The sequence below is a fragment of the Carassius carassius genome, chromosome 24 (assembly GCF_963082965.1).
Source record: "Carassius carassius chromosome 24, fCarCar2.1, whole genome shotgun sequence".
NCBI lineage: Eukaryota > Metazoa > Chordata > Actinopteri > Cypriniformes > Cyprinidae > Carassius > Carassius carassius.
In genome coordinates this window covers 4,840,166-4,856,626 of record NC_081778.1, presented here as the reverse complement: position 1 = coordinate 4,856,626, position 16,461 = coordinate 4,840,166, and the positions used below count along the sequence as shown (strand labels likewise).

At 37.5% G+C, this 16,461-nt stretch overlaps 1 protein-coding gene across 1 annotated transcript; it reads right to left on the bottom strand.

Annotated features, from left to right (window-relative positions):
* Positions 1-5,955: 5,955 nt before the first annotated feature.
* LOC132102736 (major histocompatibility complex class I-related gene protein-like) lies at positions 5,956-15,866 on the bottom strand. Its single transcript, XM_059507366.1, has 7 exons — positions 15,417-15,866; positions 13,300-13,557; positions 11,754-12,026; positions 6,929-7,219; positions 6,703-6,831; positions 6,181-6,225; positions 5,956-6,095 (listed from the first exon to the last, which is right to left on the bottom strand). The coding sequence occupies exons 1-7, from the start codon at positions 15,505-15,507 to the stop codon at positions 6,082-6,084; spliced, it is 1,101 nt and encodes a 366-aa protein (XP_059363349.1). The 5' UTR covers positions 15,508-15,866; the 3' UTR covers positions 5,956-6,081.
* Between the last annotated feature and the right edge of the window lie 595 nt (positions 15,867-16,461).

Genomic DNA, 16,461 nt, shown 5'->3' with positions numbered 1-16,461 from the left:
CATGTCACCCACTATTTGGCCAGTTTCATCCCTGCCAATTTTTCGGGACCCAGGCTTCCAACCTTTTTGCAAAATGTGCAGCCCAGATGTGACCCCTCCATAAAAAGCCAAGTATATAATGTATTTTTTGTTTTAAACTCTGCTTCAGTCCATATTGCCCCCGTTATTTGGCTTTCTCCATCTTTGGTGCTTGTTTTCTCACCTCCACATGCTTCTTCCCCCGGCTTGCCAGAACTCTGTAGTTGTCGACTCACTCTGTTCATCGCAGGTTGTTTTGTCTTCCTTTGTGTTAACATCTCAGCCGGTGAACTTGAACCTTTGCTATCGGTATCGATAATAATTCTGACCTGTTTGGTTTTAGACGTTGGGCCCTGCCTAACTTTTTGCCATTGTTCCACATTTCCAATTAAGCACTGAAGCCCCCCTCCCCCTCAGACACAGACACATGCAAATCAGCATCTTCCAATCACAGAAGTTTATTACCATGAAAATAAAACCTCAAAATCCTGACATGTGTATACTATATATATATATATATATATATATATATATATATATATATAGGGTGTGATTTGCTGGGGGGGATGCGTGGGATTTCCCCCTTTCTGGTCAATGTATCCCTGCCTCTGCTTAATTATTTGTATCCCCGGTGGGGATAAATTTATCCTCCCCTCAAAGTGATCAGCGCTACTACACTAGTGGCGAGACGGGGTTTGATTAAAGTCAATTTTATTTTAAAATGCGCTACTTTGGCTGGCTCTGATATAGCTGCCGTGCAGCCTCTCTGTATTCACCACTCTGCTGCTGATTGGTTACACCTCATGAGTAATAGCTTATCAACACTTGCGAGATGGTTGAAGCCGGTCCGCTGGGCAGTGGAGTTGCTAACTTGGCGACTTTTGTTCCAAAAAAGCGACTAGCGACAAATCTAGCTACTTTTTGGGCAATCATTATTTAGTCTCTGAGACTCTCTGGTGCTGCCGCGGTCTCTTTCCCAGCGCGAGCCTCTCTCTCTGAATCTGCTGTGTTCAGTGAGTGCAGAGAGGAGCAGTATTTCAGTTTTTAAAAAAAGATATTCTGTTGCTTCTAACTCTATTTTACAAGCAAGTATTGCCGACATTAGTCACAGCACAAGCACTGACTTTATCGTATGTGTATTTGATTCCATTAGTGCAGATTAATGTTTGAGAGCTGGTTATGTAGTCTTAATGGACCGCGTTTCAGTCATTATAATATTCATTCCATTGTCTGACAAGAGAAACATTAAAATACAGTAATAAAAACAGTTTTATTGAGAATTAAATGGCTAAATTAAATTGCTTTATGTGAGCATAGGGAGGCAATGCAATACGACGCAGTTACGTCATAAATATGATAATTAGCGCATGTCATCATCTAGTTCATGTTCTCATGATTTATTTTTATGAATTAAAATGTTCAAAACATCCCCCCTCTGTTTTTTTTTTTGACAAATCGCACCCTGTATATATATATATTAGGGGTGTAACGGTACGTGTATTCGTACCGGACCGTTACGGTACAGGGCTTTCGGTACGGTGCACGTGTGCACCGAATGACCGAATGCAATATTTAAACATAGGTACATTTTCCTGTTTCCACATGAACATATTAAGTGGCGGAAGTCTCCGCGTTCAGCGCAAATCCCGCCCTGCAGCTGATTCTAAAATTTTCAAAAGCTATCACGCGAGTGTGAACATTACTACAACTAGGAAAAAATGACCGTAATTCAAATGCAGCTCCCGTCTGCATACAGACCTTTCCCCTTAATTCCGATTGGGCCAACCCAATAAGAAATCTGAGCAGGTCAAAAAACTGAAACTGCTGTTGTTGCACTTTACACTTTGGAAAAGGTATATATATATATATATATATATATATATTTAAATATGAGCGGGCCTACAAGCTGCGATTGGTAATGCTGTACTGTAATCATAGTTATTTATTTATATTTTTCATTATATTTTATTATGGGGAAAGTCGGGCCTAATGGTTAGAGAGTCGGACTGGCAATCGAAAGGTTGTGAGTTCGAGTCTCGGGTCTGCAGGAATTGTAGGTGGGGGGAGTGCATGTACAGTTCTCTCTCCACCTTCAATACCACGACTTAGGTGCCCTTGAGCAAGGCACCGAACCCCCAACTGCTCCCCGGGCGCCGCAGCATAAATGGCTGCCCACTGCTCCGGGTGTGTGTTCACAGTGTGTGTGTGTGTTATCACTGCTCTGTGTGTGTGCACTTCGGATGGGTTAAATGCAGAGCACAAATTATGTATTATGTATGGGTCACCATACTTGGTTGAATGTCACGTCACTTTCACTTTTTCACTTATGTGATATTGGTTTGAGACCAGTGTTGCCAGATTGGAAATGCCCAAGTATCGTACCAGGTGTTCAAAATTATCGTATTTGGAAGAAAATTATCGTACACCAGTCAAAAGAGTTATTTATCTATTCTAAACCAACAACATTTCGACACGACCTGCAAATTACCACAATAGATAAGAAGGCGTATTGTTGGATGGAAGCAGTGAGACAAAATACTATCCCATTATTTTCAGTGACTGTCTCCGGCGTGGCGCATATTAAAACATATTTAAATGATTTTTAACACTTGCTTTGTTGCATCCAGTGAAGAAGGAATTTAGCTGTTTCTGCGTGGTGCAGTTAACTCCACATCTGAGCCGCTGTCATTGGAAGACTGTGTGTTCCCAGATGTTGAAAGGGTTCTTTCTGTCATGGACCGCAACTAGTGCTCGTTGGCTTTAAAGCAGGGCACCCTCCTGCATTCTTAACACTCTCTGAGGTGCACACGAATGCATTTAGAGTGTATGTAATGAGCCAATTTCGTGTATGAGTAAAGAAGCCCTTTGACTGCAACTACCATCATTTATATTTTCATAAAATTCTGAAATTGTCGTACATTACGGGATTTTTTTCATTATTGATCGTACATCGTACAGAGGTAAAAATTATCGTACAAATACAATAATTATCGTACGTCTGGCAACACTGTTTGAGACAGAGTATTTTATTTAGTGGAGAACTTTGCAGCATTATTTTATTTCTTATTCATTTATTATTATATATATATATTTTTATTATATTTTATTAAAGTGTTTAAAAAAAAGACAAATCGTTAAAAAAAGTTTAAAGTAATAAACAACCTGCAGTTTAATGTTTGAATTTCTTGCTCTTACTGTACCAAAAATGAACCAAACCGAGATACGTACCGAACCGTGATTTTTGCGTACCGTTACACCCCTAATATATATATTTATTTATATATTTATACACACACACACACACTTACTGGCCATTTAATTAGGTACACCTGTTCAATTGCTTGGTAACACAAACTGCTAATCAGCCAATCACATGGCAGCAACTCAATGCATTTAGGCATCTAGATGTGGTGAAGACAACTTGCTGAAGTTCAAACCGGGCATCAGAATGGGGAAGAAAGGGGATTTAAGTGACTTTGAACATGGAATAGTTGTTGGTGCCAGACGGTCTGGTCTGAGTATTTCAAAAAATGCTGATCTACTGGGATTTTCACCCACAACCATCTCTAGGGTTTACAGAGAATGGTATGAAAAGGAGAAAATATCCAGTGAGCGGCAGTTGTGTGGATGAAAATGCCATGTTGATGTCAGAGGTCAGAGGAGGATGGGAGACTGGTTAGAGATGATAGAAAGGCAACAGTAACTAAAATAACCACTTGTTACAACAAAGGTATGCTGAATCCCATCTCTGAACAAACAACACGTCGAACCCTGAAGCACATGGCCTAAAACAGCAGAAAACCACACTGGGTGCCGCTCCTGTCAGCCAAGAATGGGAAACAGAGGCTACAATTTGCACAGGCTCACCAAAATTGGACAGTAGAAGCTTGGAGATACGTTGCCTGGTCTGATGAGTCTCGATTTCTGCTGCGACATTCAGATGGTAGAGTCAGAATTTGGCATAAAGAATACAAAAGCTGATCCATCCTGCCTTGTCTCAACGGTTTAGGCTGCTGGTGGTGGTGTAATGGTGTGGGGGATATTTTCTTGGCACACTTTGGACACCTTAGTACCAATGGAGCATTGTTTAAATGCCACGGCCTACCTGAGTATTGTTGCTGACCATGTCCATCCCTCTATGACTACAGTGTACCCATCTTCTGATGGCTACTTCCAGCTGGAAAATGCACCATGTCATAATGCTCAAATCATCTCAGACTGGGTTCTTGAACATGACAATGAGTACACTTTACTCAAATGGCCTCCACAGTCACCAGATCTCAATCCAATAGAGCAGCTTTGGGATGAGGTGGAACAGGAGATTCATATGGATTTGCAGTGGACAAATCTGCTGTAACTGCGTGATGCTATCATGTCAATATGGACAAAAATATCTGAGGAATGTATCCAACACCTTGTTGAATCTATGCAACAAAGAATTAAGGCAGTTCTGAGGGCAAAAGGGGTTCCAACCCGGTACTAGCAAGGTGTAAGTGGCCAGTGAGTGTGTGTATATAAAAAGCAATACTTTCACATTAAAGCAGTTTAGTGACAGATAAAACATTGCATCCACATCCAGCATCAAAAGGACTTATATGAATTCTTATTTTGAGTTTTTACTCAATTACCCCTTAACTTAGATGATAACAGAAAACATATTTGTAATAAGGAAATAAGCAAGAATAAGCATGCAGATGTAAGGATCTAAATGCAGGGTATTTAATAAAGTGGCAAAGTAAGCAAATAATGAGGAACACTGGGAACAAAGAACAGAAACATGAGCAGAATAGCAATGAACACATTCAACAACTGCCAAAGTAACAAGGAAAACAAGGGCTATATGTATTGTATACAAAAGGGGTAACCAGCTTAACAAGATAGCCAGTTAACAATACACACCTGGGGAGACTAATCAAGCAGAAAATCTAAAAACTGACTACAAACATGGCACAGGAAACACTTCAGCTCTGTAAATACTTTACTTTCATTTTTATAACACCAAGAGTGTCCCATCGCAAAACTGAAATGTTCTACACACGCTTGTGGTCTTCAGACCCACTTGAACACTTGGGTCAAATACTGAAAATATGTAATGTAAGTAGACAAATGATCAAAGACTATAAGGGGCTGTTTACACCTGGCCACTTGCGTTTTCTCAGATCGGATAGCTATCTGATTTATCAAAACGGTTCCATTTACACCTGGTCACATGAATGTGTTTTTGCGAAACGGATTTAAATCCGATCTTCAATTCCCGCGCTATATGCAGATTTAATGGAGCGCACGTCACCGAAAGCAACAGATATGAGCTGCATTTTATTGATCATCAGCTAAAATTTCAAAATCAAAGACCGCAATAAGAGAGAGCGGCAACAGCACTGGTAAGATCATTTCGTTTCTCTACTATTAATGATGATGATTGTGTGTTAAGCGTTCGCGACTTACTTTCACTTTGATTTGCGATAGTTTGCACGTTGGTTTAATGAACATATGCTCAGCTTCTCATCTGGTGGTGCGTGTTCCAGTAGCGTCGTCATATCTGGCTATAACATTACATATAGCCTATAACACGCCCTCACACGTTTATTTTTTTAGCATTTTGGGGAGGAGTACAATTTACATATGTGGTTTTAACAACCAGATGCATTTACACTTGTCTAGTTTTGTCTGGAATGCGGCCCAGACCATCTCCTGAAGTGGTTTGAGCGATCGGATTCAAATCCGTCTCAAATGCGTTTTGGAGGGCATTTACACCTGGTCTTTTCACGATCGGATAGCTATCCGATCTGAGAAAACGCATGAAGTGGCCAGGTGTAAACGGCCCCTAAGTGTGGGTGATGGGACAGGCCCAAATTTCCTGGTGCATGGTTATTGCCAAGTCATTTTTGCCCAGTGAACCCTTATCTTGATTTTAAAGAGGGTGTAATGGGCATAAAGATTAACCAGGGTATGAGGAGGACTTTATATTATTTTCTTCATATAGAAGAAAATATATATAGATGTTAAGTATTAACATCCCAGTGTTAAGTATTTTGCAATTTCAGACCATATGTAGGCCAATGTTCATGTATCTTGTGCTGGAAAAGAGAGTGTCATTATTAAATTTTAATATAAGATAAAGTGTTATTGATTTGTACTTCTACTGCTGTAATGTATACTCACTTGGAGTAGGGGAGTAATCACTCTGTGATGTTCTGAAGTCTGGTCCTGAGTAAGACAGAATTCACATCTTACACAGAATTTTATATCTTATTTATTCACCAATTTTTAACTTAAAAACTGGCAGAATATGTTAAAGATTTAACATTATTTGTTATAATACCATTAAAGTATACTGTTATTTCCATTTACCGTATTTTCCGGACTATACGTCACACTTTTTTTCATAGTTTGTCTGGTCCTGCGACAGGTGCGACTTATTTATCAAAATTAATTTGACATGAACCGAGAGAAATGAACTAACAGAAAACATTACCGTCTACATTGAGCAGCATAGAGTGCCCTCTCGCGGCTGTATACGGTAATGTTTTCACTTAGTTCTTGGCTCTAAATAAATGCGACTTATAGTCCGGTGCGATTTATATATGTTTTTTCCTCGTCATGACGTATTTTTGGACTGATGCGACTTATACTCGGGTGTGACTTATAGTCCGCAAAAATACGGTAAACAGCAGCTTAATTTACCAGCAGCATGTCTCTTCCTCTTCCATATGATCAGACCAGTTATTATAAGAGACACCCATATAAACACCACCAAAAAGGTACTGGTAACCATGGACAAAGTTGATAATCCCAGGCCAGTTTCTTCCAGATCTAAAATAGAAAGATTAAACATTCACTGAGATTAAAAACAGAACTTCACTATACCGATGGTGAGCATCATAAGACCAGGCTGAATGTTTTTCTGTACCAAACATAATGTCCAGTGTGTTGTCCAGACTCGAGTGATTTATTGCACAGCTGTAATTATGTCTGTCATGTAGTTCCTTAACACTCATCACCAAACTCTTCCTTATCTGGTAAGTTCCATCTCCATTGGGAAGAGGATTACCTCCTGTGATTTTTCCATCATCTGCAGTCTGACCATCTCTGACCAGAGTCACGTTAATGTCACGGGGATAAAAACCTGTTACCAGGCATGTGATTTGATAATCATGAGATGCTTCAAGCACCTTTTTTAGGAGTCTGACTCTGGGTTTCACTTGAAAAAAAGGATAAAAAAAAATAATAATTAGGTAACACTTTATTTTATGGTGTCCTTGTTACACAGGTAACATGTAATTACTATAGTAATAACAAAAACACATTCATAATTACATGCAACTAATACTAAAATCAAACCCTCACCCTAACCCTTACCACACAGTTAGTACATGTAGTTAATCGATATTACGCAGTACTTAAATGTATAATTACACTGTAAAAATGACACCATAAATTAAAGTGTAACCAAAAATGTTATTAGTTGCATCATTCATTAATGTATGTAACCATAATTTAAATAGCAAGATTACATGATAATCTGTTTGGTCATTTCAATTAGCTATGTCTCAAAAAGAGATTCTGACTCAAAATATTTTCCAGAAAGTGGTGATTGAAAGTTAGTGATCATTTGATTATTTTTGCATAAGAAAGAGTTATGAATCAAAATGTAAGGATCACAAAACTTTATGGAATACATTGTTGAAATATTATAACATTAAACATTGATTTTAAAGATCAGATTAGGTCAATCAGGTGGGAAAATATCCAAAATATTTATTATATAAGAAGCTTTGATATAATTTAAGAATGCATTTCTTAAAGTTGTAGATAGTAACTCCCCTCAAAGTGATTATCAAACAAAAAGCCAGTCCTTGGGTGAATCAAGCAATAATTGATTTAATAAAAAGTAGAAATAAACAATTATCTAAATATAGGAGGACGAAGGATTTAAATGATTTTGAAAATTATATAATATTTTAATATTTAGTACATAAGAAGATAAAGTTAGCATAGAGTAATTTTAGGAATGATCAATTATAAAGAATGTTTGGGGATTCTACATTTTTATGAAAGGTATTAAAGAAGATTGCACCAGTGGGGAAGTCTGAACCTACTTCAACCAATATAGGTAAATGTTGAAGGCAGGATAGAGTTTGATAAAATTAAAGTTGCAAATAAGTTGAATAATTTCTTTGTCTGTTGCAAAATCTTTCAGTGAATAAAGGAATCTACTGTATGTGATTGAATTTAGTATAGATATTTATCTAAGAAAATGTGTGTTGCCAAATTCATTTTCACTTTTAAGTTTTAAGTTAAGTTTCATTAGACGCTATTAAGGTCATTTTAGAACAATAATTAAACGTGTCTAAATCAACTGGGTTGGATGAAATTGGAAAAAATAGAGCTAGTATTAAAGCACCTATTCTCACAAATATCATCAATCTTTTATTGGAGAAAGGTATAGTAACAGCAAATAATATTATTTTTTTTAAGGAGGAGTGCAGACAGGATCCAGGAAATTATCTATTAGTTTTTATATTGAGTGTTGTTTCTAAAATAATAGAAAAAGTGGTGACCAAGCAGACTGCTGAGTATTTTAGTAAAAATAAATTAATATATGATTTTCAGTCAGGTTTTAGAAAGTCGGATTCATCATATCTTATTATTTTTGACAGAATTGATTAGGAAAGAGATTGATAGAGAAAACATGTTGAATGGTTCTGCTGAATCTGCAGAAAGCTTTTGATAATGTTAACCATTCAATATTATCAGACAAAGTAAGTACTTTGGTTTTTTATGTACAGTAAAATCTTGGTTGGCTTCTAGGTTGGTAGAAGTGGGAGGAATACTTTCTGAGGGTAAGATTGTGAATAATGGGGTTCCGCAGGGTAGTGTACTTGGTCCGCTATTGTTTTTATTATATATAAATTATATTCAGGCTGTATGTGAGGGAAATATGTTTTTATATGGTGATGATGCTTTTCTTTTAGTTGCAGATATAGAAGCAGAAACAAATTGTTATGTTTAAGATATGTGATTTACAATTTTTGTAGTTTACAAATGTGCAATTTTCAGATGCTGTGTATAAACGTGTCAGCTATAATGGACAATGAATAATCTTCTCAGCACTCCTGACTGTCTCTTGATATTCTGATTTCGTAGCTGAACCAAACCAGAGAGTTATGAATGAACACAGGATGGACTCAGTGATGCCCGAGTAGTACTGTTTCAGCAGGTCCTGTGACAAGTTGAATTTCCTTAGTTAGCGAAGGAAGTACAGTCTCTGCTGGGCCTTTTTAGCAATGGAGTCCATGTGAGTGTCCAACTTCAGGTCCTGAGAAATGGTGGTGCCAGGAACCTGACTGACTCTACTGCAGCCATAGCGCTGTCCAAGATAATAAGTGGGGGAAGTGCATTGGGTGGGGTGGGGTATTTCTCCTAAAGTCCACGATCATTTGCACTGTATTTGAGTGTGTTCAGCTCCAGGTTGTTGTGACTGCAAAAGACAAGATGGCACTTTAACGTCCCGTCTATAAGCCCACTCGCTCCATTTTGCATGAGACTGTTGATGGTAGTGTCATCTGCAAACTTCATGACAGAGAGGTCATTTGCTGTGGACTCATTCATATACCGTACAGGATGAAGAGCAGTGGGGAGAGCACGCATCCCTGATTGGCACCTGTGCTGATAGTGAGAGTCTTGGATGTGAGTTTACCCAGCCTCTCGAGCTGCTGCCTGTCCCTCAGGAAGCTGTTGACCCACTGACAGTTTGGAGTGGGCATGGAGAGCTGGGTCAGTTTGTCTGAGAGAATATCAGGCATGATGATATTGAGGGCTGAACTGAAGTCTACAAAAAAGTTCCTTTGCGTAAGACCCAGGTCTATCAAGATGTTGCAGAATATAATGGTGTCCCATGTTGACTGCTTCATCCACAAAACTGTTTACTCTGTAGGCAAACTGAAGAGGATCCAGCAATGGTTCGGTGATGTCTTTCAGATAGGCAAACACCAGTCTCTCCTACGACTTCATGACCACAGACATGAAAGGAACAGATCTGTAGTGTTTAAGTCCAGTGATTTTGTTTTTTTTTGGGGGGCGGGGGGGGGGGGGGGGGGGGGCGGAATGATAGTGGAGCATTTGAAGCAGAAGGGGACTACGGACAACTACAGTGATATGTTTAAGACTTGTATAAAGATGGGGGCCAGTTGGTCAGCGCTGGCTTTTAAACAGGCAAGTGAAACACCGTCTGGGCCTAAAGCTTTCTGAATCCCCTGTTTTCTGAAGACCCAGTTCACGTCCCGTACACAGACCTTAAGTGCAGGATTAATGGTGGGAGAGGGGTTGCGGGGGGTTGGGTTAGATGAATGTGTAAAGTGCAGATCAGAGTGGGTCTGAGACTACACTTTTCAAACCAGCACTAAAACACATTCAGACTTCAGCCAGTTGTTGATTCTCCATAGACTGCAGGGGTGGTGTCTTGTACTTGGTGGTGTTCCTCAGACCAGTCCATACTGACTTCTAGTCAGTGAAGTGAAGTGTTGTCTGAATTTGTGCTCTGCATTTAACCCATTCAAATGCACACAAACAGTAGTAAACACATACATACACACACCATATTGAGCAGCCATACTGCTGTGGCATCTAGGGGGCAGTTGGGGTTTTGAGGTCGTGGTATTGAGGGTGGAAGAGAGCACTGGTTATGCCCTCCCCCAACTGACATTTCCAGCTGAACCTTTGGGAAACCGCAACCTTCGGGTTACAATCCAGCTCTCTATTAGGGTTGGATATTGATCGAGTTTTTTATGATACCGGTGACATATCGATATTTTTTAAATGGTACCGGTGCCTAAACAGTGCCTGAACCGATAATTAAAAAAAAAAAAAAAAAAACTATGGATAACATTAAAGAACATTCAAAATATTAAAAATAAATCCATAGCATTCACACTCTCCTTGGATGCTCTCATTTTCCAAGCTTCCTTTACTCTAGGGCTAATAAATGTATTTTACGATCTGGGTCATTATTTAATATAAAACCACACATAATATTTCTACTGTATCTCTTTCAATTACTCTGATATTTAGTTAAAATTAGTGCTTTCTGTCACTGTCTTTAATCATTTCTGTGAATGACTGTATGGCCATTTTTTATAAAGTAGCAACAATGTTGTTTGTACAGTACAGTACTGTGCAAAAGTTTTAGGTGCATTAGTATTTTCCCCTTAAAAAAGGGTTTTTAGCCAATTATTTATATTTTGCTGTAGTGTGTCAGTAGGACATATCAGTTTACATTTACAAACATTCATAATAATAATCTAGTGAGATTTTTGAATGCACAAGCAGTATGACAACAGCTGGTGCTCCACATGGAGATCTGATTTCACCATCATCGAATCTGTCTGTGATTACATGAAGAAACAGATGAAACTGAGACAAAATAAATCCAGAAGTTTCTATTCCTGTGCAACTTCTTCATATTTTTCAGTCTCTTAATCTTCAACAAAAGATTAAGAAGTGAGAAGTGAGTCATGGTTTCTCAATTAGGTTTTTTTAAGTTATTATTTTATTAGTCTATCAGTTTGTGTATTTGTGGACCAAATGTGCTAGGCAGTATCGCCTTGAGAGGGCAATCAGCTAATCACAGAGACAGGGAAACCTTGCCCCCCTCATGTGATTTTATGGCTTACTCTAAAAACAATGTACTGTAATGTAATGCACTTCTTGTACTTAATCAGACAAGTTCTCTATACCTTTTTGCAGAATGCTACTTTTCTTCATGTTCCTCCTCAAAATCTTCAGGCAAATAGGATGATAAATATTTTCATAAAGAAAATTTACATAAATTATTTTGTGCTGGTTCCATGCACGTATTAATGACAAATTAATCTGTAATAGTTTTGTCTCAGCGTCAAATATACCCCACTCTTTCATTTGACCATTAAATGCATCCCATGTGTAAATTGGACCCGGTTTGTCATTTTCCAACAATTCACATCCAGCAAGCCTCTGATGTACATGTACACCTTCAAATGGAGAGAAATAAAGTTTAATTAGTTACTTTTGTGGTCCCATTATGTAAGCAATTATGTAAGAACATATTTCCTCAAATGGTAAAATCAGTATCTGGAATAAAATGAGGTGAGATACTGTGTAACTAACATACATACAGGGGTTGGATAATGAAACTGAAACACTATACAGCCAGTAGAGCATCAACTGGAATTTGGAATGACAGATATTTCAGCTATTTCTCTTGCATAAGTGTGGCCAGACGGAATCAGCCATTTTGGAAGCCTGACATCTCTTGTTTTTTTTTTTAAACCAGATCCCAGAGTGGATAAATCTGGAAACGATAAGCTTCACGTGTACAGCCAATCTGTATATTTTGTGAAACGATAATGTCATCACCCCACGTCTCGACCCTGGTCAGCCACGGCTACTAACAACAACAATGACGGACAATATGATGGTGTTCGTGCTGCAGAAACCACTGAGCCTTTTAGCTTTTTTAGAGCAAAATAATAAATTACTAAAGCAAAAATGTTTGTATACAGTGTGCAAGGTTTATGCACATGCTCCAAGTCTTATATTCCTATTTTTAGTGTATCTCTGTGGCAGAATTTACAGAGCCTAACTCTCTCAGATGTGGGGAAGACAGTGAAGTTGGACTCATCAGAAAACAATACATTTACAATACCATGATTTGAAACCAGTGTTTGCTATTAGCGTGAGTTGGCCAAAGGTTTGGCTATAGCAACCTAACCATGAATATTGAACCTGTGGAGCTCCTGATGATCAGTCATGGTGGAAAAAGGAGAGTCAAGGCGCACAATTTATTCTGCAATGAGTGGGGAAGGTCTGGATTTATGTCCCTTTCAGACAATCTCTTACATCAACAGTTACTCCTGCTGGATGTGGCATACTTCATGGCTGTTGGCTGACATTTTCCTGGATACCATCGCTTTCAAGACACCACAGACTTGCTGTCCTGGTAACAGGTGCACCAGCAAGACACTCACCAAAATGTATTTATTTATTTTTTCCTCTTCTGAACTCTGATATGTCTCTCAATAAGTTGAGTGGATTGCACTATTTTATGTACAGCAGTGCTAACCTTCACACTCTGCTCTTACTGACGGAATATGAAGTTTGGCCACTATAGCATTTGTAAGTGTGTATCCTCCAACACTATATCGACAATTGTTTGAGTTTCATTGTCCAATTTTTGTATATACTGTATTCTTTAATAAATAATCTTCAAACAATATAATTTGAGTATATAGACAGGGAACTCACCATCAGAGAGATTTAGATTGTCCTTTAGATAATATGCTCGATCTTTCAAGTTGTAGTACATATCACGGAATATAACAATGTCATCAGTTTGCTCTTCATCATAGTGTTTGGAATCATTGTGAGAGTGACTTACAGCTCTCTGTGTAACTGAGTCATAGTACCTTACTTGTACATCATCAAGCATTCCCACAACAGTGAATTCTGGAAAAGGTGTCTGTCCAATTATATATGTTGCAAAATACATCAGTAAGTGAGAGCCTGTGGGTACACAAGGACAGATAACATTTAGTGCAATGTCATATGAGAATAATAGGTAATAAGGAATTTTGCTGTGTTTTCATATTTATGCACAGTAGGTAATCAGATTACTTTTTGAAAGTAAGAATGTAAGAGTAGAAATTACGTAACAGTAAGCATTATTTCAATTTATAGAACAATAGTTTGATTTATTAGGCAGTAAAGTTCTGTTACCCAACACTTTCTATTGAAAAGAACTGATCTTGTTACCATATGGAATGTAAGAATCACTATACCAAACCTCTTTCCAGACATTGGCATTAGTGTATTTATTATCAGTATATGAGTTTCTAATTTACATTAAAGTTTGTATTCGTTGTTTATCTTGCTATCCTCACTTACATAAACGAACTATAGTGTCCTGCAACCACTAGTAAAACATTATCAAAATTATATCTGGTGACTGAATTTATATATATATATACAATTAGTAAACTGTGACAATGGATTACCAATAAGATTGATGGTTTAATGTTTAATGTTATTGATTGATTTTGGGACCAAAAATTATTCAGACACTTTGAACTGCCATGTTTTGCACAAGTGTTATCTGACATTACCAAGATATATTTGTTCTGACACAGTTTAACTTCTTGTCATATTTTATTACCATTTTCTAAACTATAGTGAATAATCTATAGTAATGTGTGAAATGTTGACGGATAATAATAATAATAATATACATATATATATATATATATATATATATATATATATATTATATTATATTATATTATATTATATTATATTATATTATATTATATTATTATCCGTATATATACAGTGCAGACCAAAAGTTTGGACACACCTTCTCATTCAAAGAGTTTTCTTTATTTTCATGACTGTGAAAATTGTAGATTCACACTGAAGGCATCAAAACTATGAATTAGCACATGTGGAATTATATATGGAATTATATACATAACAAAAAAGTGTGAAACAACTGAAAATATTTCATATTCTAGGTTCTTCAAAGCAGCCACCTTTTGCTCTGATTACAGCTTTGCACACTCTTGGCATTCTCTTGATGAGCTTCAAGAGGTAGTCACCTGAAATGGTCTTCCAACAGTCTTGAAGGAGTTCCCCGAGAGATGCTTAGCACTTGTTGGCCCTTTTGCCTTCTGTCTGCGGTCCAGCTCACCCCTGAACCATCTCGATTGGGTTCAGGTCCGGTGACTGTGGAGGCCAGGTCATCTGGCGCAGCACCCCATCACTCTCCTTCTTGGTCAAATAGCCCTTGATGCCTTCAGTGTGAATCTACAATTTTCATAGTCATGAAAATAAAGAAAACTCTTTGAATGAGAAGGTGTGTCCAAACTTTTGGTCTGTACTGTATATATATATATATATATATATATACGAAATCGCCACACCACATCGTACACAAGCCGCAACACAACAAAATTAGAATAGAAACACAATGGAAACAAGACACAACACAACGGAAACTGTCTTATGCATACTAACATATATATTTGCTACTTTTTAATGTGTGAGCTGTTCTTTAATAATAAATGGCACATCTTCTTTTCAAGTGCTGTTGCAATTGAATGAGCCCGATGGATTTAATGCAGGATCTAATGATCTAATGAAATCCAAATTCCAAACCAATGGCCTGTCTCCACCTCTGTATAATGTATCGAAGAAGACTATTTTAAACAGCTACTTATAATGTGTCTTCTATTACTTTAATGTAACTTGATTATACATTGAACGCTATCTAACATGTTCTGCTTTTAGAAAGGTTCTTGTTTAACTAAACGCCACATGTGCTGCAGTAGCAGTAAAGACATTAAAGAGTAACAATAAAAAAGACTTACCTGTATTGACAGCTTTCAAACATGACAACAGATACAAAAGAATAAGCATTTTCTTGTTTAATTCATTTGTGTTAGAGACAAAAAGTGTCATGCATGTTTAGCAGCTGATTGTTGTGATCGTTCCTCCTACAATGCAAACCACAGAAGTGGATGTGATATACTTGTTTTACCGGTTTTGGTTCATATATAGTACTGCTCAGTAATACAAGCATGCCAATCATTGGTAATGTGAGTGTTGACATGAAAATAGATTGGTCAGCTACAGAGAGAAACTAGTAGCCAGACAACAAACAAGAAAAGATTATCTGTCAGATACCAGATAGTACTTAGATTCCCTGTTTCTCTTCTTCAGAAGTGGTTTATCTGACCTGTATAGAACTGTTTGTTGGATTCATTGTGTTCGACAGCCCTCATCAAACCAGTTATTGTCCTCTGTTTGAAGACAATGGCATTTCGTAAATATGGCTCTGAGTAAGGACATGCATGAAAGAGTAAGTGTGTTAAGTTCTTGGGCTATCATCACACTCAAGCGGTGCTTAATGGCTTATCAGTCTGCAGTTTTATGCAAAATGTGATTACAGTAATGATCTTAGTGGGGAAAGTGCAGTAGTGTATAGTGTAATGAGTTTGTAATGGACAGCAGGCGAGATGGTAACCACATTCCACAGCATGGAAAGTTTCATTTCAATGTGATCAGGCGTGTGCGGGACTACAAAAACAGATGCCTTTTGTCTTTAGACAAATATGTGGAAAACGAGAAAGTTCACATTAACGTGCAATGACAACCACACAGAAACTCTCTTGTTCTGTGTGAATGATCGTAAATTCATTAGAACCAACAGAAATAACAAGGTTTGCTGTGTGGCTTAAAGCCACAAATGAGTGACTGATTTTCAGACTACACAAATAAATCTATTACGCAAAATGCACTGTAAAAAGTTAATTTGTTAAGTTAACTTAATTAAATTATGCAAACTTGTTGCCTTATTTTAATTTAGTAATCTTAACTTTATAGTATTAAATGTCATCTAAGTCTTATTTACTA